Here is a 27,574-nt window from a genome sequence, read left to right as displayed (position 1 = left end):
ACTCATGAACCATGAGATCATGACCTGAGCTGAAGTTGGCCTCCCAACTGACTGAGCCATCCAGGCACCCCTCAACTTTGTTCTTTTTTAAGATTATTTTGGCCATTTGGAATGCCTTGAGATTCTGTCAGAATTTCAGGGTAAAATTTTCTCTTCTGGAAAAAAAATCACTTGGGATTTTTGTAGGGACTGTATTGAATATGTAGATCCACTTTGGGCCCCATTGTCATCTGGACAGTATTAAGTTGGATCTGTGCATGTAGGATGCTGTTCCATTTATTTATGTCCTGTTCAAATTTTTTTTTTTTTTAGTTTATTTATTAAGAGAGAGAGAGAGAGCGTGCACATGGGTGTGTAGGGGGTCGAGGGGCAGAGAGAGAGAGAATCCCAAGCAGGCTCCGTGCTGCCAGCTCTGAGCCCATTGCAGCACTCAAACTCACAAACTGTGATCTGAGCCGGAATCAGGAGTCAGATGCTTAACTGACTGAGCCCCTCAGGTGCCCCATTCTGTTTAATTTCTTTCATCAAATGCTTTTGAAGCTAAAGACCCTGAAATCATTGCTATTTTGTTGCATTTAAAAGCATAATGGAAGCTGTTATACTCTATGGTTAGTTCTTCATTAAGAACATTATTGTAAGGAAATAGGGAAGTGTCTGATTTAAGAATAGATGATGCAAAATAATATCTAAATTGACTTTTTAAAACATGCCTTATCTGAGAGTTTTTTTCTTTTTTTTCTTTGTGGTCAGTGCTGTGCTCTTCTTAGTTTCCTTTTGCTCTGGCCCTAATTAGATTTCACTGTGTCTGGTAAAGGCCTTTTCAGGCTGTGTTCCTAGGAGTTGTTGGGGGGCACTTAAGGAGGTGACTTAAGGGGCTGAGGGCATGGGTCCAGTCGCTCACCCCTGCTTCTCCCAGAACTCTTGTCTGCCAGTATCCTGTGTCTCCACAAGATTTAATAGAGGGGAGGGGAAGGGAAGGGAGGAGTTGGCTCTGCAGCTAAAACCACCAGTGGTTTATATACTGTTTGGGTGGACGTCACCTAGGTGTGTTGTGTGAGAAGAAGAAGCCAATTTAGAATTGAGTAAAAGTTGCTCGTGACTAAGAAAGGAAGGAAGGAAGGAAAGAAGGAAAGAAAAGGTGTGGACGTGGGGAACAGAGGTGGCGTGTATACCTTCGTTAACCCTGTGGAATCGTTCTAGTGCACAGCCCCAGGCTACTGAGCATAGACCCTCTCTCTGTTTCTTTTCCTTTCCCTACGTTTTCATTTTGAAACAGTTTAAACCTACAGAAAACTTAGAAGTAGTACAAAGAAAACTTGTAGCTTTCACTTGGATTAACCACACATCAGCATTTTGCTGTGTCCTGCTTTGTCCCCATGCATGCACGCATACATACATTTTCTCTGAACCATTTAAACGTGAATTGAAGTGACCCTGTTAGTTTAGGCATAAAAACTTCGGTTATGTACCTAAAGACAAGGATATTTTGGGGTGCCTGAGTGGCTCAGTTGGTTAAGTGTCCCACTTCAGCTCGGGTCAGGATCTCACGGTTCATGAGTTCGAGCCCTGCGTCGGGCTCTGTGCTGGCAGCTCAGAACCTGGAGCCTGATTTGGATTCTGGGTCTCCCTCTCTCTCTGTCCCTCCCCTGGTCATGCTCTGTTTCTCTCAAAAATAGATAAACATAAAAAAAAAAGACAAGGACATTTTTCTAAATATATATACTAACATTACCCATTGAAGAAATTTAGTATTTTTTTTAAGTAATCTCTACACCCAACATGTTCAAACTCATGACCCTAAAATCAAGAGTTACATGTTCTACTGACAGAGCTAGCCAGGCAGCCCTGAAAAATAGCCTTTTAAAATACCCTTCATTGGGGCGCCTGGGTGGCTTAGTCGGTTAAGCGTCCGACTTTCGCTTAGGTCATGGTCTCGCGGTTCGTGGGTTCAGGCCCCACGTCAGACTCTGTGCTGACTGCCAGCTCAGAGCCTGGAGCCTGTTTCAGTCTGTGACTCCCTCTCTCTCTGACCCTCCCCTGCTCACGCTGTCTCTCTCTCCTAGAAATTAAAAAAAAAAAAAAACAACCTTAAAAAAAATAAATAAAATAAAATACACTTCATAGCATAACTCCCTTTGCCCTTATCTAGGACCTAGTCAGGAGTCATGCATTTTATTTAGCAGTCAGATCTCATCCACTTTAATCGAGAGTAGTCCTACTTTTCCCTTTTTGGTCTTTATTGATATTGAAGTTTTTAAAGATTCCAAGCCAGTTTCTTATAGAATGTTCTCCTTCCTGAATTTTTGTTTTCTTTTTTCTTATATTTTTATATATATTTTTTTATATTTTTCTTTTTTTTATAATATATATTTACTTATTTTTTAATTTACATTCAAGTAGCACAGTAATGATTTCAGAAGTAGAAAGCAGTGATTCATCCCCTACATATAACACCCAGTGCTCATCCCAACAAGTGTCTTCTTTAATGCTCCTCGCCCATTTAGCCCGTCCCTCCCCTCACAACCCCGCCAGCTACCCTCAGTTTGTTCTCTGTATTTAAGAGTCTCTTATGTTTTGTCCCATCAATGTTTTTATATTATTTTTGCTTCCCTTCCGTCATGTTCATCTGTTTTGTATCTTAAATTCCACATGAGTGAAGTCATATGAGATTTGTCTTTCTCTGACTAATTTCGCTTAGCATAATACCTTCTAGTTCCATATCTAGTTGTTGCAGATGGCAAGATTTCATTCTTTTTGATTGCCAAGTAATACTCTATTCTTTATATATATATATACCATATCTTCTTTATCCATTCATCTCTCAATGGACATTTGGGTTCTTTCCATACTTTGGCTATTGTTGATAGTGCTGCTATAAACATTGGGGTGCATCTGCCCCTTTGAAACAGCAAACCTGTGTCCTTTGGATAAATACCTAGTAGTGCAATTGCTGGGTCATAGGGTAGTTTTATTTTAAATTTTTTGAAGAACCTCCATACTGTTTTCCAGAGGGGCTGCACCAGTTTGCATTCCCACCAGCAGTGCACCCTTGCCAGCATCTGTCGTTGGGTGGGAGGTGGTATCTCATTGTGGTTTTGATTTGTATTTCCCTGATGATGAGTGATGTCGAGCATTTTTTCATGTGCCTGTTAGCCATCTGGATGTCTTCTTTGGAAAAGTGTCTATTCATGTCTTTTGCCCGTTTCTTTACTGTATTATTTGTTTTTTGGGTGGTGAGTTTGATAAGTTCTCTATAGGTTTTGGGTACTAACCCTTTATCTGATATGTCACTTGCAAATACCTTCTCCCATTCCACTGGTTGCCTTTTAGTTTTGCTGATTGCTTTCTTCACCGTGCAGAAACTTTTTATCTTGATGAGGTCCCAATAGTTCATTTTTGCTTCTATTGGAGGCATGTTGAATAAGAAGTTGCTGCAGCTGAGGTCAAAGAGGTTGACCTGCTGTCTCATCCAGGATTTTGATGGCTTCCTGTCTTACATTTAGGTCTTTCATCCATTTTGAGTTTATTTTTGTGTCTGGTGTAAGAAAGTGGTCCAGGTTCATTTTTCTGTAAGTCGCTGTCCAATCTTCCCAACACCACTTGCTGAAGAGAGTGTCTTTATTCCATTGGATATTCTTTCCTGCTTTGTCAAAGATTAGTTGGCCATACATTTGTGGGTCCATTTCTGGGTTCTCTATTATGTTCCATTGATCTAGTATCTGTTTTTGTGCCAGTACCACAGTGTCTTGATGATTACAGCTTTGTAATCCGTCTTGAAGTCTGGGATTGTGATACCGCCAGCTCTGGTTTCCATTTTCAGGATTGCTTTGGCTACTTGGGGTCTTTTCTGGTTCCATACAAATTTTAGGATTGTTCTAGCTCTGAAGAATGCTGGTATCGTTTTGATAGGGATTGCATTGAAGGTATAGATTGCTTTGTAGTATTGACATTTTAATAATATTTGTTCTTCCAGTGTGGAGGTTCCTCAGGAAACTAACAATAGAACTTCCCTATGACCCAGCAATAGCACTGCTAGGAATTTACCCAAGGGACACAGAAATGCTGATCCATAGGAGCACATGTACCCCAATGTTCATAGCAGCACTCTCCACAATAGCTAAAACATGGAAAGAGCCTAAGTGTCCATCCACAGATGAATGGATCAAGAAGATGTGGTTTATCTATACCATGGAATACTACATGGCAATGAGAAACAATGAAATCTGGCCATGTGTAGCAACATGGATGGACCTTGAGGGTGTTATGCTGAGTGAAATAAATCAGGCAGAGAAGGACAAATATCATATGTTTGCACGTATAGGAGGATTAGGAGGAACTTGACTGAGGAACAAGGGGGAGAAGAAGGGGGGAAATGGTGGGGGAAAGGGAGAGAGGCAAACCATGAGAGACTCTTGAATGCTGACAAAAACTGAGGACTGATGGATGTGGGGGGGGGGCATGGAGGAGGGCACTTGTGGGGATGAGCACTGTTATGTGGAAACTAATTTGACAATAAACTATTTGTAAAAAATAATAATAATAATAATAATAATATTTGTTCTTCCAATCCATGAGCATGGAATGTTTTCCAATTTTTTTTGTGTCTTCTTTAATTTCTTTCATAAGCTTTCTATAGTTTTAAGTGTATAGGTTTTTCACCTCTTTGGTCCCTAGGTATTTTGGGGTTTTGTTGGCAATTGTGAATAGGATCAATTTCTTGATTTCCCTTTCTGCTGCTTCACTATTAGTTTATAGAAATGCAACCGATTTCTGTGCATGGATTTTATATCCTGCAACTTTGATGAATTCATGAATCAGTTCTAGCAGCATTTTCGTGGAATCTTTTGGGTTTTCCATATAGAGTATCATGTCATCTGCAAAGAGTAAAAGTTTGACTTCCTCCTTGCCGATTTGGATGACTTTTATCCCTTTGTGTTGTCTGATTGCTGAGGCTAGGGCTTCCAATACTGTGTTGAACAACAGTGGTGAGAGTGGACATCCCTGTTGTGTTCCTGACCTTAGGGGGAAAGCTCTCGGTTTTTCCCCATTGAGGATGATATTAGCAGAGGGTATGTTGTATATAGTTTTTAATCTTGAGGTATGATTCTTCTATCCCTACTTTCTTGAGGGTTTTTATCAAGAAAGGATGCTGTATTTTGTCAAATACTTTCTCTGCATGTATTGAGGATCATCTGATTCTTGTCCTTTCTTTTATTAATATGATGTATCACATTGGTTGATTTGTGGATGTTCAACCAGCCCTGCATCCCTGGTATAAATCCCACTTGATTGTTTTAATGCATTGTTGGATCCGGTTGGCTAGTATCTTGTTGAGAATTTTTGCATCCATGTTCATTACGGAAATTGGTTCATAGTTCTCCTTTTTAGTGAGGTCTTTGTCTGGTTTTGGAATCAAGGTAATGCTCGCCTCATAAAATGAGTTTATAGGTTTCCTTCCATCTCCTGTTCAAAAGAACAGGAGTTAACTCTTTCTTAGATGTTTGGTAGAATTCCCCTGGAAAGCCATCCAGCCCTGGACTCTTGATTGTTGGGAAATTTTTGATTACTAATTCAATTTCTTTACTGGTGATGGGTATGCACGAATTCTCTATTTATTCTTGTTTCAGTTTTGGTGGTTTATATGTTTCTAGGAATTTGTCCATTTCTTCTAGATTGCTCAATTTATTGGCATATAATTGCTTAGATTATTCTCTTCGTATTGTTTGTATTTTTGCAGTGTTGGTTGTCCTCTCTCCTCTTTCATTCTTGATTTTATTTATTTGGGTCCTTTCCTTATTCTTTTTGATCAAACTGGCTTGGGGTTTATCAATTTTGTTAATTCTTTCAAGGAACCAGCTCTTGGTTTCATTGATCTGTTCTGCTGTTTTTAAAATTTCAATAGCATTGATTTCCACTTTAATCTTTTTTATTTCCCATCTTCTGCTGTTTTTGGGTTTTATTTGATGTTCTTTTTCCAGCTCTTTAAGGTGTAAGGTTAGGTTGTGTATCTGAGACCTTTCTTCCTTCTTTAGGAAGGCCTGGATTGCTGTATACTTCCCTCTTATGATCGCCTTTGCTTCATCCCAGAGGTTTTAGGCTGTTGTGTTACCATTTTTATTGGCTTTCATGTACTTTTTAATTTCCTCTTTAGCTTCTTGGTTAACTCATTCATTCTTCACAGGGATGTTCTTTAGTCTCCAAGTTTTCATTGTCTTTCCAAATTTTTTCTTGTGGTTGATTTTGAGTTTTACAGCGTTGTGGTCTGAAAATATGCATGGTATGATCTCGATCTTTTTTAACTTATTTGTGTCCCAGTATGTGATCTATCCTGGAGAATGTTCCATATGTACTCGAGAAGAATGTGTATTCCGCTGCTTTAGGACGAAATGTTCTGAATATATCTGTTAATCCATCTGGTCCAATGTGTCATTCAAGGCCATTGTTTCCTTGTTGATTTTCTGTTTAGAAGATCTGTCCATTGCTCTAAGTGGGGTGTTGAAGTCCCCTGCTTTTATGGTATTATTACCAATGAGTTTCTTGGTTTGTGATTGATTTATATATTTGGGTGCTCTCACATTGGGGGCATAAATATTTACAATTGTTTGCTCTTCTTGATGGATAGAGCCCTTAATTATGATATAATGCCCTTCTTTATCTCTTGTTGTAGTCTTTATTTTAAAATCTAGATTGTCTGATATAAGAATGGCTACTCTGATTTTCTTTTGGCTTCCACTAGTATGATAGATGGGTTTCCATCCCCTTACTTTCCATCTGAAGGTGTCTTTAGGTCTACAATGGGTCTCTTGTAAACAGCATATAGATGGATCTTGTTTTCTTATCCATTCTGTTACCCTGTGTGTTTTCTGGATTTTTCTGATAGTTTCCTATACATAGATTTAGGTGAAACATTTTTGGTAAGACTACTATCTATGTTGCGGTGTTTGTTTCTTGTTGCGTCAACAGGAAGCTTGTGGGCATCCGTTGCTCTCTTTACTGATGTTGCTAAATTCAATCATCATATGATTAGGATGGCGTCCACCAGGTGTCTCTATTGTAAAGTTACCTTTACTTCTTTGTAAACAATAGTAAACCATTGGGGGAATAATTTGAGACTGTGTGTATCTCCCCAAAAACCTTTCACTCAGTGGTCTGATGGTTTTTACCTGAATCAGTGATTACATTGGTGGTTGCAAAATGGTGATTCTTCTAATTCTGTCATTTCTTCTATGTTTATTAACTGATATTCTTTTGTAAGAAAGTGCTTCTTTGTTCTCTCAAGTGATCTCTCTATATTTAAATACACATATGCATGTACACATACATATATATAAAAAATCATATTTATTTGCTGGTGACTACTGATGAATTCTTCCTCACCTTCCCTCATCCTGTAGTGAAAACCTTGGTTATCAGTAACATCAGCATATTAGTTTGAACTATGTGAAATTGCTCTTTTTTTATGTCAAAGCAATCTAATATTGACAATTTTATGTAGTTCAACCAATATTTACTCATTTGCCATGCTGGCACTATTACCCAAAACAAACCCACCAAGTAAAATATGTAGATCTTACTGTAGAGTGACAAAGTGCTATTCAGAGGTTGCTCAAATGAATTCTTTTTTATTCTCTGATTACACTGTCAGTTTCTACTTTTTTAAGGTGATATAAGAGCATACCTTGGTGTTAGTTGAAGTCCAGGCACTATCAGGATTGTGAGAAGTATATGAAAGTGAACTATAACTTGTTTTTTCCATGGTGTGCACCCTTTTTCTTTGCTTTTTCTGCAGAGATACTCTGGGAAAATGCTTCTTCCTGCGCGTGGAAATCACTCTCCGAGGAGCTACCTATAGGATCTCGTTTAGTGACACAGACCAGTTACCCCCTCCTTTCCGAATTGACAACTTTTCTAAGGTATCAAGTGGGGTTGTGAGCCAGTTTGGCTGTTTGACGTGTGGGAAGGTGGATTTTATACTGCCTTTAAGATAATGATGAAATACATTTTAAACATGGACTTAAAAGAAACTTTGTGGGGATCTCTGCAGCTGGACAACCCTAGACGCCCTTACTTGTAGAGTTGGTTTCTGCTGGTTATTTTGATTGCTGGGCGGTCTTGTCCAGAAGTGACTTCTCAGTGACCCCCCCCTCCCACCCTCAGACATTTTGAGCGTATTGTTTGGTGGACATGTGCCCTCTGTAGACATTCCTTATGGACAGAGGGGAATCGAATCAGACGGTCCAGTGATAATGGGAATGGGCAGTTCTACTATTGCTTAGTTACAGTGAGCATTTTTATAAATCTTCCAAGTAAAGTCAAGATGGAAATCAGAAGATACCATTTTAAATAATGCTTTTGAATAACAACATAATATGTGACTTCCCATAGTCGAATTCCAGAATTTTTATTCCTTTCTGTATTCAGAGTATATCATGGGGGGTGAGGGTAGAAGAGATGGAATTGTTGGGCTCATTGCAGTTTGGAAGATGACTAGAAGGGCATTTGAAAGGGCACCGGGGTGGCTCAGTAGGTCAAGCATCGACTCTTAATTTTGGCTCAGGTAATGATCTCACGGTTCATGGGTTCAAGCCCCGCTTTGTGCTCTGTGCTGACAGTGCAGAGCCTGCTTGGGATTCATGCTCTCCTTCTCTTTCTCTAGCCCTGCCCCTCCACCTTTCTCTCAAAATAAATAATTTTTTTTTAAAGAGAAAGGCATTTGAAGAGAGAAGAGGATTGTCCTCATGATTGTGGTTATGCCCAATGTAGGATTTATTTGGGGAGGGTCTGGAACTTAAACCTAGAAAGCACTGACTGCCTTTCCAGTAACACCACTCTGAAAGAAAGTCCTCTTTATCCTCTCTGCCCTCACCGTAGGTTCCAGTTGTCTTTACTCAGCATGGGGTAGCCGAACCCCGGCTCCGAACCGAAGTGAAGCCCATGTCTTCGTTGGATTATGCCTGGGATGAACCCACGCTGCCTCCTTTCATTACGCTGACTGTTAAAGGGGCAGGCTCCTCGGAGCTCAGCTGCAACATGAATGATTTCCAGGACAACCGACAGCTTTATTATGAAAACTTCATTTACATCGCTGCTACGTACACATTCTCCGGGTAATTCTGGGTTCAATTACTGTTCTCGTAAAGCAGAAGGCTCTAATTATTACCTGGTTTGAAATTTTAAGCAATTCTCAAGAGGTTCAAAGGACGAAGAGAGATTCCTTCCATTCTTTACCAAATCCTAGGCTCAGGGTCTATCTTGAGAGGTCTTAAGCTAAACCCTTGTCTTCTGGCTAGATTAAATTTATCCAAAGAGGCAAGACTGTTTCTTTTTTCAAGACCTCCCCAGTAATCCATTCCAGTATTTAACATTCCTCCCATTAGATACTATTCTCATAGTATTTTTGGTTCTTCTTTTTTAAGGTGTTATTTTTAATGTATTTTTACATTTTCTTGCTGCTGCCTTTAAGTTTTATGCCTTTTCCTCATTTGAAACTGAATAATCTTTCTCTTATAGAATTACTCAAGTCATTTTGATTCCCCTCTCCCATTGAGAATACTGGTTAAGCAAACACTCAAAAGTGTATCTTAGTAATCACCTGTAGCCGACCAAAGTAGCTCAAGTTGACAGTAATTCCAGTTGCCTTAGAATTATAATCTTCACTGTCATCTGGTTAGTTGTATGTAGAAAGCTCAGGTAAATGGCAAATTTATTCTAATTCCGCTGTTAAATTGGTACATAGAGATTCAAAACACTGGGCTTTCAAAAAGTAGTCCTTCCCCCAACATGTAAATACAATCATTTCTGTGCTGGTGATGGGGCCAGTTTTAAGATTTACCTGTGGAAAAAACAGGGAAAATAGCTAAACCTTTAGCGTTTACAAATATAAATCACCCGACGGATAGGACGTTTAAAGGCAGATTCCTTTCCAAAATGTTCTGAATAATTTTGCTCATGAATAATATTTTTTATCTGCCTGAGGCTCACAGAATAATCTCTGGGTCTGGTGGTACCTCTCATCTACCCAGAGTCCAGATTTCACTAGTGATGAATTGATGGGCATCTTTGCTTAGAACAGCCATTCTTTTCCTTGTTTATGGCAGTTCTCTTTGGAAGTAACGGTGCTGGGATGTTTATCTTGTTATAATTAAGTCAGTCTGTTTTGTTTTAAAGATTATGGCACTTGACAGCATGAAGTGCTTAAGGTTGTAGTGCCTGACAAGCCAGTTCTTAATCCGGTTGCTAATCGTGTTTTTCTCTCTCTGTTCTTAAATTCAATTCCAGTAGTTATTACGCTCTTTAACTGAAGAATCCTTATGGGTGATTATGAGTTTAATGGCTTGGACAGATATGGAGCAGATAAAAAGGGAGGTTCTCAGAATCTCAGTGTGCGGAGAGATTGAACCATGTTTTGGAGTATAGAAGACATTATTTATTTGCATTTTTGGAGAGAACAAACGCTGGGGAAAAGACGAGTATTCTTTTTGTTGGTTTTTATTTTAAATTGAGGTGAAACTCACATAACATAAAATTAACCATTCAAGAACCAACCGTCTAGTGACATTTAGTGCATTCGTGATGTTGTGCAGCCCCCGCCTCCATCTAGTTCCAGAACATTTTCATCCCTTCAGGAAGAAACACCAAACCCATTAAGCAATTACTCCCTGTTCCCTCCCTCCCTCCACCCCCCAACCCCTGGCAACCTCTAATCTGCTTTCTTTCCCTAAGGATCGACCTATTCCAGATATTTCATGTAAGTTGATTCATAAATATGTGATCCATTGTGTCTGGCTTCTTTCACTTAGCATAAAGTTTTCAAGGTTGATCCACATTGCAGCACGGATTTCCTTCTTGCTGGGCCGAGTGATATTCCGTTGTATGGGCATACCACACTCTGATGTCCCTTCAGCTGTTGACATCTGTGTTGTCTCCAACTGTTATTGGCCTCTGTGCTGCTGTCAACGTGCCTATGCATGTATTTGTTTAAGTACCTGTTTCTGAGTCCTTTGTATATCTAAGAGTGGAATTGCTGGGTTCTGTGGTATTTCCATGTTGTAACTTTTTGAGGAACTGCTATACTGTTTTCCACGGCAGCAGAATCATTTTACGATCCCACCAGCAACGTACAAGGGCCCTGGTTTCTCCACGCTGCCAGAAGCACTTGTTATTTTATATGTTTTTTTATTGTAGCCATCCTGCTGGGTGTGTGACGACTTCTCATTGTGGTTTTGATTCGTATTTCCTTAATAATTAACCATGTTGAGGATCTTTTCCTCTGCTAATGGGCCATTTGTGTATCTTTGGAGAAATGTCTATTCAAATCCTTTACTCATTTTTTCTGAGAGAGAGAGCGAGCGAGAACGAGCGAGAGCGAGCAGGGGAGGGTCAGAGAGAGGGAGATACAGAATCTGAAACAGGCCCCAGGCTCTGAGCTGGCTGTCAGCACAGAGCCTGACGTGGGGCTCGAACCCACAAACCGTGAGACCATGACCTGAGCCAAAGTTGGACACTTAACCAACTGAGCCACCCAAGAGCCCCCCTTTACTTATTTTTAAATTTGGGGTTCTTTTTCTGCCTTTTTAATGTTGAATTTTAAGAGTTCCTTTTATATAACATGGATACGAAGTCTATATCAGATATTGGATTTGCACATATCTTCTCTCCTGTTCTTTGGATTGTCTTTTTACTTTCTTGATGGTGTCCTTTGAAGGGCAGAAGTTTTTTAATTTTGTTGAAATCTAATTTATATATTTTTGTCACTTGTGCTTTTTTTGGTCATGGAAACTAGTTTTTAACTCCTAATTCATTGGTCCCTTTTTTGATGATGATTGGTGGAAACAGGAGAATAATCTAAATAAAATCTTATAAAAATACCCCAAAGTCGGGGGGCGCCTGGGTGACTCAGTCAGTTAAGTGGCCAACTTTGGTTCAAGTTGTGATCTCATAGCTCATGAGTTCGAGCCCTGCATCATGCTCTGTGCTGATAGCTTGGAGCCTAGAGCTTGTTTTGAATCCTGTGTCTCCCTCTCTCTCTCTGCTTCTCTCCTGCTCATGTATTGTCTCTGTCTCTCTCTCAAAAATAAACATTAAAAAACATTTTTTAAAAAATACCTCAAAGTGGAATTAGGCTGCAACATTCCATAAAGCTTAGGATTCTTAAGCCACAGAGAAACACTACACGATCAGTTGGAAGAAGGTGAATATGAACCCTTTATGTTCTTTTCATCCTAGAGGGGCTTCTGATTCATTGCCAAGCCTTAGGGATGCAGTGATGCTGATCTTCTGTCTGGCAAAAAGTAGAGCTAATTCTTGGAATGTCTGGTTTAATTTGGGGGGAGGGGGCGCTAAAGCTATATAGTCATTCTTTGATGTCTGAATTGTAAGGCACTAGAAGCATCAGGAGAGGGGAAATGTTAGTATGTCTTCTAGCAAATGAATCTTTGAACTGTACAGGAAAACAACACAACCTTGGTCTTTCTGCAGCTCGGGTTCAACTTTCTTCTGTGATTAAAAAAAATGTCTCCCCTTTATAGATGAGGTTTTAAGCATTTGCTTCTGAGCATATGTGTGCGAGTACACGTATATACACGTGTGTATGTATGACTGTTTTAATTCCAGTTTACAGGAGGGGACAGGAAGGCCTGTGGCCTCCAGTAAGGCCACCACCTGTGCAGAGCTGGTCTTGGATGTCTCACCAAAGACACAAAGAGTCATTTTAAAGAAGAAGGTAAGAGCACTTAGCGTTTGGAGTTTAGAAGGGGAGACTACTAGCCGTGGACCGACTCCGGCCGGCGCGGCCATGCTTGCTCGGGGTGGGACGCTGGCGCTCTTCCTCCCGTCCTGCGGTCCTCGCTCCAAGAACTCCAAGCCCTTCTCCTCTTCGGTGCCCTTTTTTGGAGAATGTATTTTTTAAATTTATTTTTGTCCCGAGTTGTGATTTGCTGTTCTCATTACTCTGTTTTTCCATTGAAATGGCTCCCTTAGTCTACTTTTCCCTAAACTGAACGGAAAAATGATCCAACTGACAACTTTTCCCCTTTTTATGCTGACAGACATTCTTTTCAAGGGTCAGTTTAGGGAAATGTTTCTGCTAATGGACCTACGTATAGAGAGGAAGGCAGGCAAATCTGGCCGGAAGCAGCCCAGACGGCAGACGGGCTGGCGATAAGTAGTTCAAACCTCAATACAAAAGGCGTCTGAGAACTCAGAGGTGTAGAAGTGACTTTAAGAGGAGAGAGATTACCAATGATGACAATTTGAAACATGTTTACCTCAAGGCTGGGTTCCAGAAGATTTTACTTAATGCAAATCACACAATCCAAAAATAACCCTGGTAGAGACCATCTCCTTACCAGTCAGTTGCCATGATGCTAACCAAGGACCCGTTTTGTCGCCAGAAGTGGTGGCATGTGTGTCAGGGGTATTGCTTCATTTGGATGTGAGCTTATACAGCTCTTAGCAATTTCGTAACTGGGGAAAGGGGCAGACTCAAATCATTTCAAATTTGGTACATCAAATGAAACTTTAATACATGTGTTTTTAATTCACCTTTATAGTTTTAACAGCTTTACTGAGATACAATTCACATAACGGGCCCCCCACTTAAAGTGTACAGTTCAGTGGTTTACACCACAGATACGTGCAAGCATCATCACACTCAGCTTCGGAACATCTCATCACCTCTCTAGGAGAGACCCTGTATCTTTAGCTCTGACGCCATTTTTTTCCTTATTCTCTAGCCCCAAGCAGTCACTAATCTACTTTCCGTCTCTGCGTCCTTCCCTGTCTGGACTCCATTATGATTGGTGTTTCATGAGCGGCCTCTTACACTTAGCCTGGTGGTTCCAAGGCTCACCCATCCATCACCCTATCAGTACTTCTGTATGTATTCTTCTGTTCCACCAGTTCAAAGTCACGTAATCCAGATTTGCTTACTGTGTTCCCCCACACTTATAGGAGGCCGCGCGTACGTGTGAGATGCATTTTGGAAATAAGATTTGGGAATGATGACAACTAAAGAGATCATGAGGCATAGTAATTGAAAGTAAACAGTTCTGGAGGCTTTTATGGGGAGTTTTAAAGAAGAAAATTTGGAAAAGTAATTAAAAATAAAAAGCAGCGAGGCCGACAATTCAATGAATTGAAAAAAGTGGCAGAGCCCTTGGAAACGTTGTCAGATGGCTTTCAAAGAATGTTCAAGTCGAGGAGGATGTTAGCATGAATGGAAATGAACTCAGTAGTAAGGTGGTTTGCCAGCTGGGATTGGATTACCAGGTGTGATCATCAAAACAGGAATAAGGGGCCCCTGGGCAGCTCAGTCGGTTAAGTGTCCGACTTTGGCTCAGGTCATGATCTCTCCGTTTAGGAGTTCAAGCCCCGCATCGGGCTCTGTGCTGACAGCTCAGAGCCTGGAGCCTGCTTCGGAGTCTGTGTCTGCCTCTCTCTCTGCGCCTCCCCTGCTCGCACTCTGTCTCTTTCTCTCTCTGAAAAATAAACAAACATGAAAAATTTTTTTTACAGGAATAACAAATAGCTGTGTAATCTCCAAGGGCTAGGGGACTGTTAAGCAGACAAAAAGCAAATTTTTTTATGAAGTAGTAAAAACATTTTGAGGAAGATGTTACAGTTTATGTAACATTTTTACTGTTGTTAATTTCCTTTGATGGGGAGAGTAGATATAAATAAGTTACGCTGACATCCCAAACTAGGCACACTTCTAAGGATTAGCATTCGGAACTGGACTTCCGCTCTGCAATGAGAAACGAAGAGTAGAAAGTCTGATATCTTAGGGTTTTGGTTGGTTTTTTTTTGTTTGTTTGTCTGGGAGGGGGGTTGTTGTTTTCTTCTTTCTACTTTTTATTTTGAAAGAGTCTCAAACTTAAGAGAAAAGTTGGCAGAAATTCTGTAGAAGTGCTGCTGTGATTTTGACTTGTCCTGTTACTGCTGGTGTTAGCTTTAGCGCGAGAGGAAGGTGGTGGCTGCCAGCCTCCTGTACTGTGAGGTGAAGTTTCTCTTTGGCCCTCGTATTTAGTAAATACCTGATGGACAGGTACCTTGAGACTGTGTAGATATCCTGATCATCGTCATATTTTCTTTGTCTTATGTGTATATATTAGCCTGGACTTTTATAACGAAATACTGTAGACTGGATGACTTAAATAACGGGAATTTATTTCTCACAGTTCTGGAGGCTGAGAGGTGCAGAATCGGGTGCTGGCCCTTTGGTTCCCTGCTGAGGGCTACATCCTGGCCTGTAGACTCGTACCTTCTCACGGAGTCCTGACATGGCACCCCGCTAGGGGTGGGGGTGAGAAAGCAAACTCATTGGTGTCCATTCTTGTAGTGGCACTAATATTGCATCAGGAGAGCCCCTCATGTGCCCTTGTCTGAACCTAGTCACCACCCAAAGGTTCCATGTCCAAATACCATCAAAGCTTCTGAACCAGGTCTCCAGCAGAAGAATTTGGGGTAGGGTGGCAATGTCATCCATAGCACTGTGTATATCGTTGGTGTGGATTCCTCCTTTACTCAGCGGGTTACCTGTGACTGTCAGGAAACATTTAACGCTCAATTCCCATATTTGGCCAGTGGGAGCTCTTTAACCTTCTGTGCCCTTTTGACGTATGCCCCTCAGTCCTTGAACTTCCTTACTTTCTAACATAGCAAATTATACTCATCCGTACTTTCCCTGTTGCTTTTCTGGGTGTGCCACTTCTGATCCCTTTTTATCAGGAATTGAAGTTAGAAAGCTAAGCTGTGGACACTGGGCACACTTGTCACTGTTGTGTCATTTCCAGACACTCCCAGGACACAGAGCTAGGGCTCTCAGGTGTGCGTAGACTACGTATACCTACATATGTGCACACGCACGCCGTACACATACAGACATGGTACACATGCATGTGCACACACATATTTTATATATGTATATATTTTGCATATTTCTGTATATTAAAAACCAGCAGTTCACACTGATATTTTCAATTCTGGTCCCACGTCACAGATTCATATTGCGCCCCATCCCTGTATAAACACAGCCTGCTTCCCGGGTCAGGCGCCCATCTCCATATCCTGGACAGCACCCATTTCACCCCCACCCTGCACAGGAATGCTCTTCTCCCCTCCCTTCGTCTCTGACCGTCCACACGAAGCCTCCCTCCCCCGCCCCGTGTGCAGATCATCACCCACGTTGGGCTTTGGCACCGCACTCTGGGCCGTCCACCCCCCACCCCAACACCCATAGTCCCCGTGGACTTCTGTCTTCCTCAGTGCCATCCAAAGGTTTTAGGGCTCACTTGTGAGGGAAAGGGGGAGGGAACTGGATGGAGAGGGTACAGCTCAGATTTTTACATGGAAATGCTGGTAGTTTCCAAGTATGAAGAGTCTGTATATAAAGGCAGATGGTAGAGGAGTCCATGGATAAAAACTTGATTTCATCCAGCGCCTGTGCTTGGGTTCCTGATCTGGAACACCTGCAAGGGCCACCGAGATGCTTTTCCATGTGGTTTTGGCGCTGTAGATGTGCTGTCTCCCCGTGAACAGAGATGCGAGCGTGGGGGGCCTGCAGAGGGGAACACACAGCTATGTTCCACATCTATAGACGTGGGGTGTGGGGGCGCAGACAGAAGGCGCCCTCTCTTTCCGGGTGCGGGTTGTGGTTTTGCCACTGAAAGATACATGATATCTGGTATTTCACATTCCTCCCTGAGCTTCATTTTCTTCCCGATCTAACAGGTTTGGGAGAAGGATCAACTATGATGAGGTACATAAAGTGCCGTGTAAAGAACTGTGGTCAAAGTGACACGGCAAACATTTATTGAGGTCATACGCTGTGCCAGGCATGTGCTGAGTGCCTTCTGTTTGCTACCATTATCACAAGAACCCTGAAGATAGCTCATTTCCCCCTTAGACGAATCAGGAAACAGAGGCTCTGAGGGATTGAGTAACCTGCCCAAGGTCACTCAGCTGGTAAATGGTGCAGCACGGCTTCAAATCCTGGTGTTTGACTCCAGCATTCATATCACTTGGTTAGTTTTTACTCTGTAGAATGTGATACGGAGGTGCCTAGGAGGCTCAGTCAGTCAAACGTCTGACTCTGACTCAGGTCATGATCTCACCGTTCGTGCGTTCAAGCCCCACATCAGGCTGTCAGCATAGAGCCCACTTCAGATCCTCTGTCTCCTTCTCTCACTGCCTCTTCCCTGCTTGTGCTCTCTCTCTGTCTCTGCCTCTGCCTCTGTCTCTGTCTCTGTCTCTCAAAAATAAATAAACATTTTTAAAAAATGTAACGCGGAAGTTGTCTTTTCCAACACAGGTAGCATGGCACCCAGTGCCTAGTTTGTGGTGCCCACAAGTGTTTGTCGCTCTGAAGGAGCTCCCAGCTGGTGAGAGTGGATGTCACCCTGTTAGGTCCAGCTAGAGTATGTGTTCACCCAGCAAGTCTTCTAATGGTCAGGCGTTACTGAACCAGAACCATCCAGGTGGTGTTAGAAAGGCCATGTGAGTGAATGGTGAGGCATGTTGGCCTTGAAATCAGGCTGTGGAGGTGAAATCTTCACTCCAGCACCTCCAGGTTATGTTACCATAGGCAAGTTTCTTCATCTCACTGAGCCATTCCTCACCTGTGAGGAAGGAGAATAATAGGATATACGTCCTTGGATTGTTTTGACGATTAAATGAGGATTGAATGACTAAATCCCATGGATCACCAGTTGGCACGTAGTAAATTCTCAATAAGTATTATTATTAATATTTACTTCATGAATATAATATTCATAATTTTATAGACCTCTGTGGGTTGACCTGGAAGTCAAGTGCTTTTCATAAAATATTCCTAAGAAGAAACTATATTTAGAATTAACAGCAATCACCTTAGTATAACCTTTGGATTCAATCAACTTTATAATTGAATACAAATAATCTGTAAATTAGAATCCATCAATATAGTGTGCTTCCATTATAAACACAGGAAGGGAGACGACATCTGGTAAATTCTGGTTGTCTGCCAGTTATGAGGATTACCAATGATCACATACAAAGAATATCATATATACTTTATAGAGTTGGATCCCTCTCTAAGGTCAGGGCACCCGAGGGTCACCATCTGGGCCAGCAGGTATCCTAGCGGTGCAGCTAACGGGGATTAGACTGAACCTCAACTCGCTAGTTTGCTCAGAAAATACCAAGTATATGAAAAGAATACATTTTTTAAAATTTTGTATTGTTTTTTGAGAGATAGACAGCATGAGAGGGGGGAGTGGCAGAGAGAAAGGGAGACACAGAGTCCGAAGCAGGCTCCAGGCTCTGAACTTTCAGCACAGAGCCTGATGCAGGGCTCGAACCCATGAACCGTGAGGTCATGACCTGAGCCAAAGTCAGACACTTAACTGACTGAGCCACCCAAGCGCCCCAAGAATACATTTTTAAAATTTACCTTATTTCTAATTTGGGGTTGTTTGGTTGACAAGTTCAGTATATTTCATCCTAGGTGCAACTCAGATTGACAACAATGAAAGCTAGAATTAAACGTGTATATAACGTGGAAAATGTCTCTCAGTATGGTTTTGATTTGAGAACTTAGCCCTTTGTGTGTAGCTCTTGACGCCCTTATCTGAAGCCTGGCTGCCTGTAACGGCTTTCTGTGTCCTGTGTCTCTGCCCCCAGGAGCCTGGGAAGCGCTCTCAGCTGTGGAGGATGACCGGCACAGGCATGCTGGCCCACGAGGGGTCTTCCGTGCCCCACAACCCCAGTAAGCCCTCCGCGGCCCGCTCCCCCGAGGGTTCTGCCATCTTAGACATCGCTGGCCTTGCCGCAGTAACTGACAACAGGTACTTTTCTAAACTCTCAATGCGAGTTCATTCCATCCAAACTCAGTGTTAGTGGAAAAACATACCAAAAAGGGAGACTATACATGAAGTAAGAATGTGCATCTTTATATTTGTATTTGTCTTCAGTGAAACACCTGCCGTATTCCCAAATACAAGTTTTGGGCCTTTATTTTTTTTTTTATTTTTTATTATTTTTAAATATTATTTATTTATTTTTTATTTGAGAGAGAGAGGGAGAGTTCAAGAGCACAAGTGGGGCGAGGGACAGAGGGAGAGAAAAAGAGGGGGAGAGAGAGCATCTTAAGCAGGCTCCACGTTCACAGAGCCCAACACAGGGCTTGATCCCACCGCCCTGGGATCATGACTTGAGCCGAAGCCAAGAGTCAGATGTACAGCTTACTGAGCCACCCCAGGCACCCTGAACAATTTTTTTTTAATCTTTCTAAGAATTTTGTTAAATATTTCAAAAGCAAAAATAAACTGTTGAGAGAATAGTCAAATATGTTTTTATGATGACCTCTTTGGGGTTCAAATCGGTTATTTCGGTTATTAGGGACAGATAAGTTATTTGATTTGCCTATGCCTTAGTGTCTTTATGCAAGCAGTGTATCTGTTTCCAGTTAATAGCCTTGTTCACTTCCAAAATGACTTTATATGACTTACGTAAAAACCCAAATAAAATAAAAGTAATTGGGAATTAAGCAGGGAAAAAACCTCTTGAAAATATTTTAAGATCTTTTCAGCAGACTGCCCTTCTCAAACTGCCTGTCCCTGTGGGAATGCAGGAAGCTGATCGTTACCTCTGGTGTGAATCCTTAGAAGTACTGGTACTCCTTTGTGTCCTCCTGTTCATTGCTTTCCGTTTTGGCGTATTCCTCTTCCCTCATTAAGAGATGCTTAGCTGCAACGGGATTCTGGCTACCTGCCCTTTAAGGGGGGTGTGTGTGTGTGTGTGTGTGTGTGTGTGTGTGTGTGTGGTTTATTTATTTAATGTTTATTTTTGAGAGAGAGAGAGGGACAGAATATGAGCAGGGGAGGGGCAGAGAGAGGGAGACAAAGAATCAGAAGCAGGCTTCAGGCTCTGGGCTGTCAGCACAGAGCCCAACGCTGGGCTCAAACCCACGAACCATGAGACAATGACCTTGGGCACTCAACTGACCGAGCCCACCCTGGCGCCACCGGCCCATTAGGTTTTAAAGGTGGAGTATGTTAGAAGAAAGAAGAGCAAAACCACGATCCCAGTACTGTCTTCAGGCCGAACGTATCTGACTCAGAGGATTCATTGCACTCTCCTGTGTTCCAGATATGAGCCACTGATGCTAAGAAAGCCTGATCGCAGGCGAAGCACAACACAGACATGGAGTTTCCGAGAAGGAAAACTGACCTGTGGGCTGCATGGGCTGGTTGTCCAGGTCAGTGGTGTTTGACGCCTGTATTTGCGGCAAGCAGTGTTCTAGCCTTATCTGAAATAAAGTCTCAATTAGGATATACACGATATGTCGTTGAACATGGACGAGTAATTCCAGAGCAAGGGAAAGTCAAGAAACTTTTGTCATGCATCTGTGTGCACTTGTAGGGGAAATATTCTTTAAGGTGACGTGTGAGAAACGTATTGGGAGCAGTTGCCTGTAAGTAATGGGATTTTTCCCTTGGCTTACCTGATTGTTTTTCTTTGGTGATAGAAGTTATGTATAAGTTTTGAAAGAAAGAAAAATGCCAGCAAAAAGCCTACTGCTCAGTTAGGTGCATTAGTTTTAGGCCTGTGAAGTCATTGTACCAACTACAACAGTCTTTTGTGAAGTGTTCTAGTAGATGGTGAGTCATTGTCATGGGCTCTACATTCTCTAGATTCTGTTAATGTCTGCATTCTTAATGGGGCCCAAATAAGCGTTCAGTTGTAGCAAAAGTCAGAATGAAGATCGCTGGTCAGTTTCCTCTGTCCTCAACCAGGTCTACCCCATGATAAGCCGCCGGGTACTTCATAAGCCAAAATGCGTTTGGGAAATTACCAGGAGTTTGGATTTTCTGCCCTTCTGGCTTCAGGCGAGAAATGAGACCATGGATCTGAGATGAGTTGGTAGGAAGTTTTGTCTCAGAGGCCTGAGCAGATAGCCAAAGTGACGTGGAGGCATTCTGCCTCAGCCCAGGGCTTTACCCAAAAGTAAACACTAGAACGTCAGGTCGTGACTAGAGATGTCTGGGTGTGCTTGTCCCTGGTGGGAACCTGGCTGTCCCTCCATAATGGGGAGATTGTTCTCCAGGGCCCTGAGCAAAACTCCAAGGAGCCTCTGCCTGCTGTTTGGGGAGATTTATTTTCTTTATCTCTATTGCCCTGAGCTTTTTTCATCAAAGACAAGCTGCTTGCTTCTATGAAGCACACATCTGGAATGGATTTGTGATTTTCAATTAGCAATACAATTCAGGCTTCTGGAGGCACGAGAGGGCGTGTTATAATTGCCGGCCCCTGTGTCTGACCCTGACTTTACTTCCAGTTTGTTCCTAGAGCCCATGTAATTTGGACTCTCTCAGAGCACCACCCCCACCCCCCCAACCTCCCATACCAAAAAATCCTTTTCTGATGTTTTGTTGTTTCTTGAATCCATTTCATCATTTTTCTGGTTGTATGACCCTATGATAATGGTATTCAGCAGAACAGAGTATGCTTTGTTTAGGGAAATAAGCTTGGTTCAATCGTATTATTCTAAATAGAGTAATCGAAGGCATTAACCATCTCCTGACACTGCCCTGATAAGGTTGTTTACCCACTTTCCTTCTGAACTTAAAACAGTCATAAAGAGCTGTCTCCATGTTGAAATCTGTTCTTTAAACCCAGCTTGAAGTTTCCTCTTGATTACTCAGTGTTTAAAAATTAATAAAAGGAATTAAGACGCTCTGGCCGTTGCCTTCTCTTAGCCCTGTATCTGTCTCATTGGCATAGACTTACGTTTAGTGTGGGGCAGATAGCAGAAGATACTTTTCTCCAAAGGTCTGAATAGCCTGCTCTCAGGTGACTTTCACCATTCCCGGTATCGTTTTAGAACAGGTGCCATCTTTTGAATATTTGAGCTGACTGTCCAACCACAGGCCTGTTTGGGGAGGTTTTCAACTCCAGAATTTGCTTCTTACTGGAGAGTTGAATGACAGTGACAATTGCTTTATTTTCAGAATGTTTTAGGATTTTAAGCAAACCCCAAATGAGAAACAGGGAAACAGGACTTTGGTAGCTTTTTAAAGCTTATTTTAATGAAAAGAAGTTACTGCTAAACCAACATACCCTATTCTTGTTCAGAATTCTCTTAATTCATATATCATAACTATCTGTCTCGCCCAGGGAATCCTCCTAGTTTTCATCTTCTGTAAAGCTGAAAAGATAGTAAGTGTTTTTGTTAAGAATGGACCATGACCCTTCAAAAGAGAATTTAAATTTGATAACCTGTTTCAAATGGCATGTTAAATCGTCAGAGTCAGTGCCTCTCCTTTTCTTACACATCTTTATTCTTCTAGGCCAAAGGAGGGCTTTCTGGTTTATTTGATGGAGCTGAAGTTGTCCTTGGTCCTGATACTTCCATGGATCTTTTGGGGCCAGTTCCACCTGAACAGCAATTTATCAACCAAAAAATGAGGCCTGGTTCTGGAATGTTATCCATCAGAGTCATCCCAGATGGACCAACTAGAGCCCTCCAGGTGATGCTTTCTCCTGAGAATTGACATGAATCTCAACTGTGCTTATCCCCACACACACACATTGGCTAGTCATTCAACAAATATTTATTGAAACATCTTTCTGGTTAAGAGGATATGATATCTTCATTTATAATATGGGGGCAAGACCTGCCTCACAAAGTTGTTATAAGAATTAAAAGTATAAAAATATGATATAAAAAAGTATATGAATTCAAGAAGGTAATGCCAAGAATGGTACATATTATTACTTTTATCATTCATCATATATTATAAATATTTCAATAATTGATACATTAATGACATTAACAAGAAGATACAGGAGATCCCTGATCAGACAATGACAGTATTGTGTTTTGAAAGCAAGAGGGGAGGGTGTTACATAGATATACAGGAAGGATTTGTATTCTTGGGTTTGGAGGCTTGGGAGATCCTAAGAGAAGTAATATTTAAGCTGAGGTCTAAAGCTTAACTGAAAAGAGTTAAGGTAGCCAGATCAAAAGGAAAAGTGGAGGGACTATGCCCTAATTGGAAGTGTGTTCATTCCACAGTTATTTGTCAGGCACTTATCAGAGCCAGGCACGATTCTAGGTACTGAGCACATGTAGTCTTTGGAAAGTTGATAAGTGAAGGCCTGGAGATAAAAAGGAGAGACCCAACTGGAACAGAGCCTATGCTCAGAAATAAGGCTGGGGCCAGATTATTAAAAGCCTGCTACATGCTACAAATTTTGTGGGTTTTCTGTTGGCAGTAGGAGTCAGGGAATGACATGAGCAGAAATGTTTTTCAATCACTCACTCTGTCTGCAGTGTGGAGGACTGGAGTGGAGGAAAACTGGAGATAGAGAACCAGCCAAGGGGCGTCTCATGCGGATGAGAGAGTGTGGCCCAGACTGGAGTAGATGGCAGGGGTGGGGTGAAGGGGTGGGGCTGAAGAGATTGGAGAGAAACAAGTGGAAATGGAAGCTTATTAAGGAGTAGAGTCTGATGGATTTCTTGATTGATGGAAGGTGAGGATGAGAGAGAGGAAGGAGTCAGGAATGGCCTTCAGGATTCTGATTTGGGCAAGTAGGACAATAATCCATGTCACTAAGATATGAACAGTGAAGAGACTTCTGGGAGGAATGGGGAGTTAAGTTTTGGACTCACTGGGTATGTCGTCCATGTGAAGACGTCCAGAAATCAGTGTAAACCTGGGTGTGATGCTCAGAGGAAGCCGTGCTAGAGGTCAGGGGCCTGGGTCAGGGTGTAATTAGAGAGCTAAAGAGAAGAGGAGGATTTTGGTGCATACCAGTGAGCTGTCTGAGGCGGGACGTCATGATCCACAGTGCCTTCTCTAAAAGCACCCTCCTGAGGCGCCTGGCTGGCTCGGTTAGTTAAGCGTCAGACTCCTGGTTTTGGCTCAAGTCATGATCTCATGGCTCATGGGTTTGAACCTCACATCAGGCTCTGTGCTGACAGCATGAAGCCTATTTAGGATTTCTCTCTCCCTCTCTGCCCCTCTACCCCCCTCAAAAAAAAAAAAATTAAAAAAAATAAAAGCGTCCTTCTTTTAAGACAGATATTGAATGCAGTGATCATGAGGTTTGCATATTTCCACTTGACCTGTATAATTCTCGATCACCTGCAGATGCCTCCCCCTGTATTAGGCTCTCAGGGTCTACAGCTCGGCGTTTGCCATGTAGACTTGAAACCAAGTTTACTTCCTTGTTACATAAGTCTTCCTTGGCAGTGCTTTGGAAACCATGAACTTCCACAGGGTTATTGAGCAGATAGTGACTTTTGATCTCTACAGTTGGGATGGAATAGGTGTCACTGTGGAAGTGTGAGCCTTCTCAGTCTAGTGTTTTGACTTCAGATAACAGATTTCTCCCAGCGGAAAAGTGACCGTTCATCGTATGAAGTGGACGAACTTCCTGTAACTGAACAAGAGGTACAGAAATTGAAGAATCCAGACACAGAGCAGGAATTGGAAGTAAGTTTTGAGTGTTGCATATTTATTTCTTTAGCATAAATTTGTTTCGAGTTTTGCTCTGTGGTTTTCTCAGTTTTAGACCTCTTTTCTCTCTGCCCTCTGTGAATTCTAAATATGGCTGTTGCTTCATGGTGTTTAATGTTATCACAACATGAATGTGTGACTGTGTTAATTAAATGACAGCTAAAGTTGAATCTGGTTGTAACCAACGTTGCTAAAGTAAAATGACAATAAAGGAAACTAAATGATTGGGATTTACACAGGACTGAAGGTCGAGAATAAGGCAACTAGATTTTTTGAGAGGCCCCAGTTGTTTTCTCTTGTCATCTTTCTTCCTCTCTTCCCTGTTTGGGAATTGGAAAGTAAAAAGTTTGAAAAGGAACACAAGATGAACATGAAAATGCACACTTACTGGATGTTTATTCAGTGATTTTTTTTTTTTTAATTAAGGACCTATAGGTAAAGCGCTGTGTTGGATACCACGGGAGTTCAGTAGATAACTTACTAAAAGCTTGCAGCCCAAGTAGGGAGAAAGATTCTCAAACAATTAGTTTCCCATAATGAAATGCAGAATGTCCTCAGAGCTCCGAGAGAGGTATTATCATTATCACTTTGGAGCTCTGGGTGGGGTGGGCACCATGCCTGCAGAGAAAGGTGCCTAGTGAGAGGACCGGGCTGGCTAATACGATTTTTCTCTTAGTGCTTTTCTTCTGCTCAGAGGTAAAGTGGAGAGATTTAAAGCCATTTCTTTCCTTTACGCTCCTGGCTACCTTGGCCTCTGTTTTAAACTGTGGGGTTTAAAACAGGGGGGCGCCTGGGTGGCTTAGTCGGTTAAGCGTCCGACTTTCACTTAGGTCATGATCTCGTGGTTCGTGGGTTTGGGCCCCGCGTCGGGCTCTGTGCTGACTGCCAGCTCAGAGCCTGGAGCCTGTTTCAGTCTGTGACTCCCTCTCTCTCTGACCCTCCCCTGCTCACGCTGTCTCTCTCTCTCTCTCCTAGAAATAAATAAAACATGTTAAAAAAAAATTTAAACTGTCACTGTGTTGTATTTTGGTTTCCTTTCAGGTGCTTGTGAAGTTAGAAGGTGGAATTGGGTTGTCCTTAATTAACAAAGTCCCAGAAGAACTGGTCTTTGCAAGTCTCACAGGAATCAGTGTGCACTATACCCAGCTGGCTACCAGTCATATGCTTGAACTCAGCATACAGGATGTACAGGTAATGCGGGGAGTTCACAACTTATTAATCCCCCTGTGTTCTTGCAGGGCCCCCAACCAGATCCGGTGTTTGGTGTCCTAAACATGTTAATGCTTCGGCAGAGATCTTATCATGACCTGCAGGGCTGGGGATGGGTTTTGTTCCCCTAGCCGGACTGGAAACACTAATAACCCATGCGACATGCGGAAGAGTCCTCCAGAAGGTTTTGTGTTCGTGGTGAGCTATAATTAGCCCTCGGCTGAGCACGGCTCCAGACCTGCCTAACAAATCATAAAAGGAAAGTCTGGAAGGATCGATCTGTTAACTGTATCCCTGAACAGAGCTCAAGACTTAATGGAAAACAAAAATATTCAGCACCCAACAAAGTCAAATTCACAACATCTGGCATCCTGTCAAAAATTACCAGGTGTGCAAAGAGGTAGGAAAACAAAATATATAATGAGACAATCAGTTGAACTGTCCCAGAACTAACACAGATGTTAGGATTTTCAAAGAAGAACATTAAAACGCTTATTATAACTGCATTGTATATGTTCAAAAAGGTAGAGACATAGAAGATGGGAGAAAATCAAACTTCTAGAGATTAAAATGAAAAACACACTGCATTCAATTAATAACAGATGACACAGTACAGTAAAAAGGTTAGTGAACTTGAAGACATAGCAATAGAAATTGTCCACATTGAAATGCCCAGAGAAAAATCATTCATAAGAAGAAAACAGTGTCAGTGACCAATGGGGCAACCTCAGGCAACCCAGCATGCAGATGATGGGCGTCCCTGAAGGCCGGGATTGAGAGGAGGGCATATAAGAAATATTGGAAGAAATCTTCATTAGTGTTCCAGATTTAATGAAAACTAAACTCACAAACAGAAGCTCAAGCACAAATCCAAACACATACGTGCACATGCACATGAAGGAAACTGCACCATGGTGCATCATAATTAAATTACTCAAAACCAGGAATAAGTCATCCAGATTAAACCAGACATGTCCCATGCAGGAGCAAGGGTGAGAATGAGAACAGACTGCTCATTGGGAACCGTGCGAGTGACAAGACCACACTCAACATCTCTAAAGTACCGGAAGGAGGAAACGTTGTCAACCTCGAATTCAATGCCCAGTGAGTATGTCTCTCAAAAACAAGAGTGAAATAAAAATGTTTTCAGACATACAAAGCTGAAAGAACAGATTACCAGCAGATTCACGCTAAAAAAATAAAGAACATCCTTCAGGCATAAGGAAGTGGTAGCAGCTGGAGGTCTCGATCTACACAAAAGAATGAAGAGCACCTGAAATGAGAAATACATGGGTAAATGTATAAGGGTATTTTCTGATTATTTAGATCTCTTTAAGAGATGATCAACTGCATAGACAAAAGTGATAGCACTGTATTTTGGGGGCATATGACATGTTAGAGTAAAGTGAATGACTACCATAGCCTGAAGTCTTGGAGGGGAGAAATGGACATATATTCACTGTAATGTTCTTACACATGAAGTAGTATGCTGTCCTTTGAACATAAACTAGTAAGTTAAAGATGAATACTATAAATCCTAAAGTGACAAAGAGCTACAACTAATAGTCGACAATCCAGATAAACTGGATAATCCAAGAGAAGGCAGAAGAAGCACAAAACATGGGAAAGAGTGGATGAGACAAATAGAAAACAAATAGCAGGATGGATAGACTCATTCAGACCTAATTGTGTCAATTAATAAATGTAGATGCTGCAAACACCTCCAATTAAAAGGCAGAGATGATTAGATTGGATTTAAAAAAAAAAAGCAAGTTCCTATTATATGATGCCTCCAAGAAACATTTTAAATATAAAGACGCAAGTAGGTTAAAAAGAAAAGAATGGAAAAAGACATACTGAGCTAG

The 27,574-nt window shown here is 41.7% G+C and overlaps 1 protein-coding gene across 4 annotated transcripts in view; it reads left to right on the top strand.

Annotated features, from left to right (window-relative positions):
- The window catches only part of VPS13D (vacuolar protein sorting 13 homolog D), a 257,963-nt gene that overhangs the window by 126,830 nt on the left and 103,559 nt on the right, over positions 1-27,574 (top strand). For 3 of the 4 annotated variants that reach the window (XM_039223152.1, XM_039223151.1, XM_039223154.1), the window contains 8 exons: positions 7,790-7,913; positions 8,872-9,107; positions 12,613-12,721; positions 18,658-18,821; positions 20,125-20,233; positions 22,326-22,505; positions 24,360-24,476; positions 25,542-25,691. In XM_039223152.1, the coding sequence (XP_039079083.1) occupies positions 7,790-7,913; positions 8,872-9,107; positions 12,613-12,721; positions 18,658-18,821; positions 20,125-20,233; positions 22,326-22,505; positions 24,360-24,476; positions 25,542-25,691 (1,189 nt within the window). Of the gene's footprint in view, positions 1-7,789; positions 7,914-8,871; positions 9,108-12,612; positions 12,722-13,733; positions 13,855-18,657; positions 18,822-20,124; positions 20,234-22,325; positions 22,506-24,359; positions 24,477-25,541; positions 25,692-27,574 lie in introns of those variants that run through there. The other variant, XM_039223153.1, reaches the window with a different exon arrangement.

This window comes from Hyaena hyaena, unplaced genomic scaffold (genome assembly GCF_003009895.1).
Source record: "Hyaena hyaena isolate Hyena2069 unplaced genomic scaffold, ASM300989v1 scaffold_1283, whole genome shotgun sequence".
Taxonomy (NCBI): Eukaryota; Metazoa; Chordata; class Mammalia; order Carnivora; family Hyaenidae; genus Hyaena; species Hyaena hyaena.
Note: the sequence above shows the minus strand (reverse complement) of the source record. Positions and strands in the feature narration are given on the sequence as shown.